This window comes from Talpa occidentalis, unplaced genomic scaffold (assembly GCF_014898055.3).
Source record: "Talpa occidentalis isolate TD23 unplaced genomic scaffold, MPIMG_talOcc4v2.1 talOcc4.7, whole genome shotgun sequence".
NCBI classification, from domain to species: Eukaryota; Metazoa; Chordata; class Mammalia; order Eulipotyphla; family Talpidae; genus Talpa; species Talpa occidentalis.
Window position 1 is genome coordinate 106235849 of NW_023605083.1, and position 12025 is coordinate 106247873.

At 39.2% G+C, this 12025-nt stretch overlaps 1 protein-coding gene across 9 annotated transcripts in view; it reads left to right on the top strand.

Moving 5' to 3' along the window:
• Positions 1-12025, top strand: part of ACACA (acetyl-CoA carboxylase alpha) — a 262049-nt gene that overhangs the window by 46115 nt on the left and 203909 nt on the right. For 8 of the 9 annotated variants that reach the window (XM_054688839.1, XM_054688841.1, XM_037495224.2 and 5 more), the window contains one exon: positions 8707-8753. The exons of the other annotated variant lie outside the window; for it this stretch is intronic. In XM_054688839.1, the coding sequence (XP_054544814.1) occupies positions 8707-8753 (47 nt within the window). The remainder of the gene's footprint in view (positions 1-8706; positions 8754-12025) is intronic. 9 annotated transcript variants of the gene reach the window in all.

Sequence of the window (12025 nt, forward strand, 5' to 3'; positions counted from 1 at the left end):
GGCCGGGGATCGAACCGGCGCTGCAGAGGCTGCAGGCAGCTTCGCAGCCCAGCGCTCAACCGCTGCACCACTGGGGAGGCCTGAGAGTTTATTACTTTTAAATTAAAACTCTTTCCCTAAGAAAAATACCGGATGGTCTCACTCATAGCAGGAATCTAGAAAACTTAAATAAGGGACCAGGAAAATGAATATAAGAAAGTGAAAATCAAAATCAACAAAAACTATGAACCAGAGACACTTTTTGGGGGGTGGGGGGCGGGAGGGGAAGGATTGGGGTCAGAATGGGGCGTTTGCAATTGTATGGGGGAATATAAAAATAAAATTTAATATTAAAAAAAAAAACCAAAAAAAAAAAAACTCTTTCCCTAACACCACAGAGATGTTGTATTCCTAAAGGATTAGGAATTTCTGCTTTAACCTACAAACTTCTCCAGATCTCTGCCAGGTAATGTACAATACAATGATTTAACACATTCAGAGGAATTAAAAAAAAATAAACAGGGCCTCTCTGGTGGTGCACGGGTTAAAGACACAGTGCGATCAAGCTGTCACCAGCCACTGCAGCAGGAGTTCAATCCCCAGCCTGCCAGGGACTAACCCACCAGGGACTAACCTACATGGCTCAGCAGACCTCTCCTGTCTTGCCTGTTGTTCCCCTCAGCAACAGAACAGGTCTGCCTGTTCTGCTCCTCACTCTGTCTCTGGTGAATCCTCTCACCCCCCCCCAACACCTCTGGCTTACGCCCCAGTTCTTATATGCATAAATAAATAAATCTTTAAAAATAAGTAAGCAAAAGAAAAAAATTTAAGCAATATTTCTTCAGTAAGAAAATAATCTTCAAGGAAGTTTATTACCCTTGAGAAGCTTTGAAAAGTAGCTGACACACCTGAAAAATACTCCACCTCTTTCTAAGTGCTGTTCTATAAAATGATGAGGATAAATTGATAAATAATTCCAGAGATTTTTGGATTCACAAAATGTTTTTTTTACCTGGAGGCCTGTAAATGTTTCTAGAAAATATTTGAAATAAACACGATTCATGTCTGCTTGCTTTGTAGCTCAAATATTCATTTGAATTCCCAAGAAACACCCAGCCTGGAAAAGCCTAGTGTTTTACAGAGTATCGGAAGTTGAAGGTGGTGGATCTATAGATGAAAATTGGAAGAGATAATTTCCCCCTGCCTCGATGAGGATATAACTCAGAATCATTTACACAGTAACACATACTAATAAATAAGTGAATTACATGCCAGCTGTCTATTTAAATGCTTAGGCAGATATGAGAAAAGACGTCAGAGTCCTATAGAATTAATTGTGTAAAACTTTATTAGGGCCTCTCCTGGTGGCGCAGGCAGTTGAGCGCTGCGCTGTGAAGCTGTCCGCAGCCTCTGCAGTGCCAGTTCGATCCCGGCCAGCCGACAAGGGTCCCACATGGCGCGGCAGACCTCTCTTGTCATGTCCTCTGCTCCCCTCAGCAGTGTATTTTGTCAGTCTGCCTATTCTGTTCCTCGCTCTGTCTCTGGTGGATCCTCTCACCCTCCCGTGCATCTGGCCTGTGCCCAGGTTCTTGTATAAATAAATAAATAAATCTTAAAAAAAAAGTTTAAAAAAAGAAAAATAAAACTTTATTAAACTTACTTATAGGTCATCCCTAGTGGCGTCAGGGTTAAAGTCTCAGTGTCTGTTGTTCCCCTTTGCAGTATATTTCATTAAGTAGATCCGCCTGTTCTGCTCCCTAGTCTGTCTCTAGTGAATTCTCCCATCCCTCACACCTCTGGCCTACACCCCATTTCTTATACACATAAATAAAAAAAATAAATCTAAAAATAAATGAAAGTTCCTACAATCTAGATTTGTCTGGTTGTTTCATCATTACTGGATGTTAAACATTTTTATAAAAGCTATTACATGCATAGTATTCTATACTTCTAACTGTATCACATCAGGTAGTAACTAATGTCAGTCTGTCCTAATATTGGTAATGTTTCATTTGAACATTGTTAGTTAGGGTTCTGACTTCATTCTTTTGCATGTGAGGATCCAGTATTCCCAGCATCATTTGTTGAGAAGGCTATCTTTTTTTTTTTTTTTTAAAGATTTATTTATTGGGGCCTCCCCGGTGGCGCAGCGGTTGAGCGCTGGGTTGCGAAGCTGCCTGCAGCCTCTGCAGGGCCGGTTCGATCCCTGGCTGCTCCCCGGCCACCAGAGGAAGGTCCCACATGGCGCGCAGACCTCTCCTGCTGCCCACTGCTCCCCTCAGCAGTGTACTTCAATCTGCCTGCTCTGCTCCCTGCTCTGGCTCTGGTGAATTCTCTCACCCTCTCATGATTCTGACTGTACCCAGTGCTTGTATAAATAAATAAATAAATCTTAATTAAAAAAAAAAAGAAAACTTTAAAAAAAAAGATTTATTTATTTATGCATACAAGAACTGGGGTACAGATCAGAGATGTGGGGGCTGAAAGGTTTCAACCAGAGACAGAGTGGGGAGCAGAACAGGCAGACTAACTGAAATACACTGCTGAGGGACTCCCTGGTGGTGCAAGGGTTAAGCACCGCAATATGAAGCAATCTGCAGCCTCTGCAGCACGAGTTGGATCCCTGGCCAGCCAGGGAGTGACCCACAGGGAGTGACCCACAGGAGAGCAGACCTCTCCTGTTTTGCCTGCTGCTTCCCTCAGCAGTGTATTTCAGTCAATCTGCCTGTTCTGTTCCCCACTCTGTCTTTGGTGAATCCTCTCACCTCCCGCATCTCTGGCCTGTACCCCAGCTCTTGTATGCATAAATAAATAAATCTTTACAAAAAAAAAGAAATACACTGCTGAGGGGAGCAGTGTGTGAGCCAGGAGAGGTCTGCTGCACCATGCAGATTACCTCCCTGGCCGGCCGGGGAATTGAGCTCATGCTGCAGTGGCCGTGCACAGCTTCATAGATTGCGTCTTAACCCCTTGCACCAACAGGGAGGCCCTGAGAAGGCTATCTTTTCCCCCATTGTGTGGTCTTAGCATCCTTGTCAAGTATCATTTGACCATATGTGCAATAATTTGTTTCTGTTCTCTCTATTCTATTTCATTGGTCTATGTGCCTTTTTTTTTTTTTTAAAGATTTATTTATTTATGCATACAAGAGCTGGGGTGTAGGCCAGAGGTGCAGGGGGTGGGGGGTGGTGAGAGGATTCACCAGAGACAGAGTAGGGAGCAGAACAGGCAGATGTACTGAAATACACTGCTAAAGGGAGCAGCGGGTGAGACTGGAGAGGTCTGCTGTGCCATGTGGGTCACCTCCCTGGCCAGGGATTGAACTGAACTTGTGCTGCAGTGGCTGCGGATAGCTTTATAGTACTGCGTCTTAAACCCTTGCACCACCAGGGAGGCCCTACTGTAGCTTGTAAAATTTGAAGTTAGGAAGTTCAAGCCTTCCAGTTTTGTTCTTTTCAAGACTGGCTACTTGTGGTTCCTTGAGATTCCATTTGAGGTTTAGGCTGGTGGATTTTCCTATTTTTGCAATTAATGTCATTGGGATTTTTGTAGGTATTGCATTGAACCTTTAGAGTGCATTGGGTAAAATAAACATTTTAACAATATTGAGTTTTACAACCCATAAACCTGGAATGTATTTCTATTTAGTATGTTCTCTTTAATATCTTTCAGTGATGTTTTGGAGTGTCCATTATACAAGTCTTTTCCCTCCTTGGTTAAGTTAATTTCTAAGTATTTTATTCTTTTTGATATAAAATATCATTGTAAATGAAATTGTTTTTATAATTTCCTTTTCAAATTGTTCAATATTAGTGTGTAGAAATATAAATGATTTTTGTGTGTTGACTTTGTTTCAGCTACTTTGCTAAATTCACTTATTCTAACAGTTTTTTTTGGTGAAATTCCAAGGATTTTCTACATATAACATATCATCTGCAAACAGATAATTTGACTCCTTATTTTCCAATTTGGATGCCTTTTATTTATTTTTTCCTAACTAATTGCTCTGACTGAACTTCCACTACTATGTTGAAAAGTGTTTGTGAAAATGGACTTGCTTGCTCTGTTTCTGATCTTAGAAAGTCTTCCATCTTTCATCATTGAATATGATGTTTATTGTGGGCTTTTCATGCAAGAGCTTTAATGTGTGAGGAAATTTCCTTCTATACCTGTTTGTTTAGTGTTTTTGTCATGACAGGGTGTTGAATTTTATCAGTTGCTTTTCTTTAATTTTGTTAGTGTGGTATCGCAGGATTATTATTTACAAGAAACATGTACCTTGGTTTTTCAACTGACCAAGATATATTTCTTACATATATTTGGGTTTTATCCACAGTTCTTGGCTCATTGCTCCCAAAGCTTTGAAATTTCCTGAATGATAAAGCTATCTCATATATTAATGAAGATATTTTAGAATTGTTTGTTGGTGTGGGGAAGCCGCTACAGACTCAGGTTGGAATTTGTGCCAGAAATCTAAAACAGGCGTAGTAATTGATAGTTTTTTGTATGTTGAAGAACCCTGCATCCCAGTTGATTGCTGTGTATTATCCTTTTAATATGCTGTGACTTTTGCTTGCTGGTATTTTTTGAGGATTTTTTTCATGAGTATTTATAAGGGATATTAGTCTTTAGTTTCTTTTCTTGTAATGTCTTTGTCTTTGGTATTAGGGTAATGCTGGCTTCATAAAATGGGTTAAAAAGTGTTCCCTCCCCTTCACTGTTTTGTTTTTTCTCAACATCAAATAGTCCCTAATTGTTTGCTTATGTTTAAGATGCGGTGATTTAAAGCTGACTTGAAATTATGAGAATGTGAGGGGGGTTTCTTATTATTAGGTTCACTCTAGGGTGATTTTAATTAGGGAACTCTATCATTAACTACTTGAAGCTTTTTCCCCTGGCCTAGTTACATTTTGCAAAGGATGGCCCTCCAGTTTCCTTCCTGGAGGGTGCACCTTGAGGAAAGAAGGCTGGAAAGTCTTACAGTGTTTACTTATTATCTCCTTTTTTAATATTGTACCTTTCCCTTTATTGTTGTTGGTTGCTGTCTCCTACACTAAAAACCTCTGTTTTAAGTCTCTCGAGAACAGATTTTCAGTCTTTATTAGGATTGTAGAGCAGTAGGCACTGTTCCTACTTTAGTCTCCCTCGTTGCTTATCTCTTCATTTCTTCATTGCTAATATTTTCCTACTCCGGGAAGTCTTCCTTGATTGCTATCTTCAATATCACTATCTTCAAGTTTGATAAAGTTCTCTTCTTTTGTGTTTTCATACCTAGCATCTATTATTCCATCGTAATTGTCTGTTTACTTAGGTGTCTTAACCACTTAGGGACTAAATCTTATTTTCTTTGAATACACATTATACATCTCACAATTTAGAACACGTGCTTATTTTATTTATTTTTATTTTTTTTATATAGAGGCATGTTTTATTTATTTGTTTGTTTGTTTGTTTTGTTTATATATGCACTGGGTACAGTCAGAAGTGCGGGAGGGTGAGAGAATTCACCAGAGTCAGAGCGGGGAGCAGAACAGGCAGAAGGACCGAAGTACACTGCTGAGGGGAGCAGCGGGCGGCAGGAGAGGTCTGCACGCCATGTGGGACCCTCCTCTGGTGGCCGGGGAGCAGCCGGGAATCGAACCGGCGCCGCAGACGCCGCGGGCAGCTTCGCAACCCAACGCTCAACCGCTGCACCACTGGGGAGGCCCACGTGCTTATTTTAAAATATAAAGCTTGCAGGAAAATAAAATGTTACTTAAAAAAACCTCTGTAACTTTCTTATGGATCAATGAATTAGTACTGAAATTTATTTAAATGTCCATCAGTAACATGACAACTGAAAAAGGCAAGTTCAGTTATTCCTGTTGAAAAAAATTAAATGAAGTAACTGGCTTAAAAAGGTAAAGCTTGGATACTTTTTGGTGGCTATGAAAACTAGTTGTTACCTCTGTATTAGAATTGCTCAAAAAATACAGTGTCATTTGAGTTCAAGGATAACATGTTAGCTATGTTTAGTAAAATCTGTTCTATATTATTTGGAGAAATATTTCTGAATGAAATGTAAGCTGACTCTTGAATAAGTTCATTAGCTGGAATTGGCTTTACTCCATTTTCAGGAACCTAGGGTACAGTTTGGGAGCCTTTAGCAAACATTTTCAAGTGTTCCCAAATAAAACTTAAGAACACATTATATGCTTTAAAAAAAGAGAGAGATTTTGACATTGCAAACAGTTTGATACAATGGAGAAATTTTTTATTTGGATAGGCAGAATATTCTACAGCTGAATCAGGGGAAAGGCCTTGAATTAATTGTAGGGGAAGTGGTAAGACAACAGTTATATGAGCCTTTCCAGAGGTCAGTTCCATTCTTTATACCCTTTCTAGAGAGAATGGCCATAACCTAATTCATAGCAAGGGTTTAGGGATCCCAAACTTATATACATGCAAAATTGTGTGGAGGATGGATTTTTTTTTCCAGAAAAGAATCCATTTCTTTTCAGATTTCTAATTATGTCTTTACCTAAGAAAGTTTAAGAAATTTGGTTTAGGTGCTTATTGTGCTTGTTTTCTGGTGAGGGACCTGGGGCAAGAAAATGAGGATTAATTATGTGCTTTTAAGACTTTTGACACAACTCGTAATAAGACGTCATTAATGTCATGACCTACATACAAGTGGCAAAAAATTATGAAACAATATTTATCCTTATAAAGTATGGTGCACTCTGAACATATTATATTCTATTTCATTTTTAAAATGTTAGTTGTAGCTCTCTAAATTGATTTCTTTAGTATTCTGTTTGGTGGTAACCCATAGTATGAAAAATACTGGTCTAGGGTATCATAGTTTACAGAATCCTTTCATGTATCCATATATTCCCAGTCCTCACAGTGGTCCCATAAGGAACACTTGACTTTTTTATCTTACAGATGAAGAGGCTCAGAGACCTTAAGTGATTGTTTAAGTTGCACTGTCAATACTTGGCAGAGTTAGGGTGGGTCCTGGGCTTTGACTCCAACTGTTACAGGGCAACCCCAATGTGAAATGGGTTGGCCTGACTGTGGTTCATCACCCGTGCACTTTAAAGGGACTTAGAATGAGACTCAACCGCAGGCACACCCAAAAAGTGTAGTACAGGGTTTATTTACAAAAAGGGGAAATGAAGAAATGAATAACTCAGGGAGAAAGAGAGAGAGATAAATTGGTGAATGCATCTTACCAATTCTACTGAGCTGGAACCCCAATAGCATGCTGAAAGCTGGGGAAAAACCAAGGAGACCCCCAAAGCCCACATGTCTGGTTATATACCAAACCTGGCTGCTTAACTCCACTCTCACTTCCCAGCAGTCCTCCCTTTGGTGGCGATGACATTATGAGATTTGTAGTCCTTGGGGTCTTGGATCTCTTTGGTCTGGGGTAAGGTCCATTCAACCTGTTTGTGGAGTTTATTCAGGACATCCTTCCCCCACAACAGTTACACTACACCTTTGGTTACATCTAATCCAAACTACTTCCTTTTTCCTTCCTCTTCTCACCTCACTTCCTTCCCTATGTTGTGGGAATAGTACTACCTCACACTACATAATTGGGTAAACCCTAATTCCCCCTCCCCTCAACATTCCTACACTGTCTCTAATCCTGCTTGTCACTCAGGATCCTCTCAGAAGTTTTAGATTTCCTGATATGTGTAATATATTCTTTCCTTCTGTTTTCTTCTGCATCCTAGACTCCTTCCTGGAGTTGTGGGTTGCTAGACTGGCACTGTAGCTGTTGACACTCAGCTGCTACTAATCGTTGCAACTCTTCAGGGAATGTTGTCTTCATGGAGCCTTTAACTTTTTAACTTGATTCTCAAGCCTGGCTTTGAGTCAGTGTCAATCAATTGTGGAACTTAATATTCAGGTCTGTGGGCCTCCAGCAGTAATTATGATTCAGCAGATCTTGGGTTGTTTTTAGGCTTTAATGCATTTGAAAAGCTCCACCATTGATTCTTATATCAATGTTGTTTATTTCTACCCTGTTGATCAATGTTGATCATTATTAGTTTTATGGAGGTATAAACCTTTGGAAACATAACCAGAGCTAAATTTCAATTGTAGAGACTCTAGGGGTACTCTTCTCCCCACTGCCTCTTTTTTTTTTTTAATATTTATGTATTTATTTATACAAGCACTGGGTACAGTCAGAAGCGCAGGAGGGTGAGAGAGTTCGCCAGAGCCAGAGCGGGGAAAAGAACAGGCAGACTGACGAAGTACACTGCTGAGGGGAGCAGCAGGTGCGACAGCAGAGGTCTGCGTGCCATGTGGGACCCTCGCCCAGCAGCCAGGGATGAACCGGCGCTGCAGAGGCCACCAGCAGCCTCGCAGCCCAGCGGCCAACTGCTACGCCACCGGGGAGGCCCACCACTGCCTCTTTTTTGATGAGATATTAGAGGTCATGGTATTGGAATGTATTCATCAAAGTGTACAATTGGAAAAGGCACCCTGGGAAATGGTAAACTTGGATTACTGTTTAATACTGTCATGAATAATAAAGTGTTTGACTGTGTAGTGCTTTTTACTTATTGATTTGAGCAAATATTAGTTAAATAATTGAACTTTATATTCAATAGTTAAATAGATTTAACCAGAGAAATACTTTGAGTATTATTAGTTTTGTATTATGCTGAGTAAAACAGAAATTGATACAATTTGGGTTTCTTAAACAATTTCAAATCTCTTTCTTTTTAGTTCTTTTTGGAGGAGGATAGCTGCTCGGACAGTAAGAATTATAAGAGGTTAGTTACAAATAATGCTCTTTGATATTTAACGTGTGATGAAAGCTTTATGTTTGTGTGCTAAAATATTAAACTGTATGCTTTAATGTTAAAAGTTGTCTTCCACAAAAGAATACAGGCAGATTTAGGAGGGGGATAACAACAAGTGAAAACATCTACAGTAGTAATATTTTACCACCTTCTCTTTTTAATTCAGGACTTGATTCACTGGAAATGGGACAGGCTGTGGAATAGCTTCTAGAGTGTCTGGACAGCTACTCAGTAATTTTCCATACATGATTTCTCTTTTCTAGTGGTTTGTAGGCTGGTGTCTGTGAACACCATTCAGTAAAGTTGCTGGTTGATGGAAAGCCTCTTCAGCTGTTGACACTGAACTGCTTTCAGTCTTTGAACCCTTTAGTGCATTCTGCCTTCATGTTCTTAGCTAGGAAAGAAAAATTTAAAGTTGACCTCATGGAGACTTCCAATTTTTAGTCCAGCATCCCCCTTTTATTAATCCTTTCTCTTTCTCCCATGAAATCACAGACTTGCTCCTTAGAAATTTTATTTTTGTGTGTGGTTATCTAATTTTAGTTAGACTATAAGCTGGATTCTTTACCTGTGTGCTTTACTTATTTCTCTTGTGAAGAAGGCAGCTATTATTTCCTGTTAGTTGAGATGGAATTTTTGGGGGCGCTATTATGATTTTTATTATTTTTATTTTATATATTTTTTACATCATTTTTCATTTTTGCACAATGTATGCATTTTCATCTTGGTTATAGTCCCCATACAATTCCCACCCCCCTTGTTTTGATCCTACTCCCTCCTTCCCCCGCTATAGTGTATCTCTGGTTTATAGTTGCTTGTTGATTTTTATTTTTACTTTATTATAATTAGTCTTTTTCCTGGTTCCTTATTTAGGTTTTCTAAATTCCTGCTATGAGTGAGACCATCTGGTATTTTCTTTTTCTTTCTGGCTTATTTTGCTGAGCATGATCCCTTCCAGCTCCATCCATGTGGCTGCAAATTGCATGAGTTTATCTTTTTTGATTGCTGAGTAATATTCCATTGTGTATATATACCACATCATCTTGATCCATTTTTTTGGCATTTGGGTTGTTTCTATAGCTTACCTATTGTAAATAGTGCTGCTATAAACATAGGGGTGTGAGAACCCTTTTTAATTAATGTTTCTGTGTCCTTTGGGTAAATACCTAGGAGTGGAATTTCTGGATCATATGGAAGCTCCATCTTTAGCAGGTTGAGGAATCTCCACACAGCTTTCCATGATGGTTGGACCAGTTTGCACTCCCACCAGCAGTGCAGGAGAGTTCCTTTTTCTCCACATCCTCACCAACATTTGTTGTTGCTAGTTTTTTTAATACGTGCCATTCTCACTGGTGTGAGATGGTATCTCATTGTAGTTTTGAATTGCATTTCCCTGATTACAAGTGATGTTGAACATTTTTTCATATGCCTGTTGGCCATTTGCATTTCCTCTTTGATGAAGTTTCTTTTTAGCTCTTCTACCCATTTTTTGACTGGATTATTTTCTTTGTTTTTTGTTGAGTCTCATTAGCTCTTTGTAGATTTTTGTGATCAGTCCTTTATCAGTAGTGTTGTGTGCAACAATTTTCTCCCAGTTGGTGGGGTTTCTCTTTGTTTTGGTTATTGTCTCTTTTGCTGTGCAGAAGCTCTTTAATTTGATGTAGTCCCAGCTGTTCTATCTTTGCCTTCACTATCACTGCTTTGGGCGATGTGTCTGTAAAGATGTCTTTGAGGTGCATGTCATGTAGTATTATTGTATACCATTTCTTGGAGCACCTCAAAATCAGAATTGGGAATCATCAGCCTCTAAACTGAAATATGCTAAAATATTTTATTTTATTTATTTTATTTTTTTTTTTTAAATAAATTTTATTTTTATATTCCCCCATACAATTGCAAAAGCCCCATTCTGACCCCAATCCTTCCCTTCCCGCCCCCCACCCCCCAAAAAGTGTCTCTGGTTCATAGTTTTTTGTTGATTTTGATTTTCACTTTCTTATATTCATTTTCCTGGTCCCTTATTTAAGTTTTCTAGATTCCTGCTATGAGTGAGACCATCCGGTATTTTTCTTTTTCTTTTTGGCTTATTTCACTGAGCATGATCCCTTCCAGTGCCATCCATGTTGCTGCAAATGCATGTGTTTATCTTTTTTGAATGCTGAGTAATATTCCATGGTATATATGTACCACATCTTCTTGATCCAGTCATCTATTTTTGGGCATTTGGGTTGTTTCCAAAGCTTAGCTATTGTAAACAGTGCTGTTATAAACATAGGGGTGCAGGTGTTCTTTGGAATTGATGTTTCTGTGTCCTTTGGGTAAATACCTAGGAGTGGAATTGCTGGATCATATGGAAGCTCTATGTTTAGTAGGTCCAGAAATCTCCACACAGCTCTCCATAGTGGTTGGACCAGTTTGCACTCCCACCAGCAGTGCAGGAGAGTTCCTTTTTCTCCACACCCTCGCCAACATTTGTTGTTGCTAGTTTTTTTAATATGTGCCATTCTCACTGGTGTGAGATGGTATCTCATGGTAGTTTTGATTTGCATTTCCCTGATGACAAGTGATGTTGAACATTTTTTCATATGTCTGTTGGCCATTTGCATTTCCTCTTCAGAGAAGTTTCTTTTTAGCTCTTCTACCCATTTTTTGACTGGATTATTTTCTTTGTTGTTGCTGAGTCTCATCAGCTCTTTGCAGATTTTTGTGATCAGTCCTTTATCATTAGTGTTGGGTGCAAAAATGTTCTCCCAGTTGGTGGGGTTTCTCTTTGTTTTTGTTATTGTCTCTTTTGCTGTGCAGAAGCTCTTTAATTTGATGTAGTCCCAGCTGTTTATCTTTGCCTTCACTATCACTGCTTTGGGTGATGTGTCTGTAAAGATGTCTTTGATGTGCAAATCCCGTAGTGTTTTGCCTATATTTCCTTCTATGTATTTTATGGTTTCAGGTCTTATGTCTAGTTCTTTAATCCATTTTGAGTTGATTTTTGTGTATGGTGTGAGGTAGTGGTCAAGCTTCATTCTTTTGCATGTAGCGACCCAGTTTTCCCAGCACCATTTATTGAACAAACTTTCTTTGCTCCAATGCATAGTCTTTGCTCCTTTGTCAAAGATTAGTTGACCATAAATCTGTGGGTTTATTTCTGGATTTTCTATTCAATTCCATTGGTCTGTATGTCTGTTCTTGTTCCAATACCATGCAGTTTTGATGATTATGGCTTTGTAGTATAGTTTGAAGTCTGG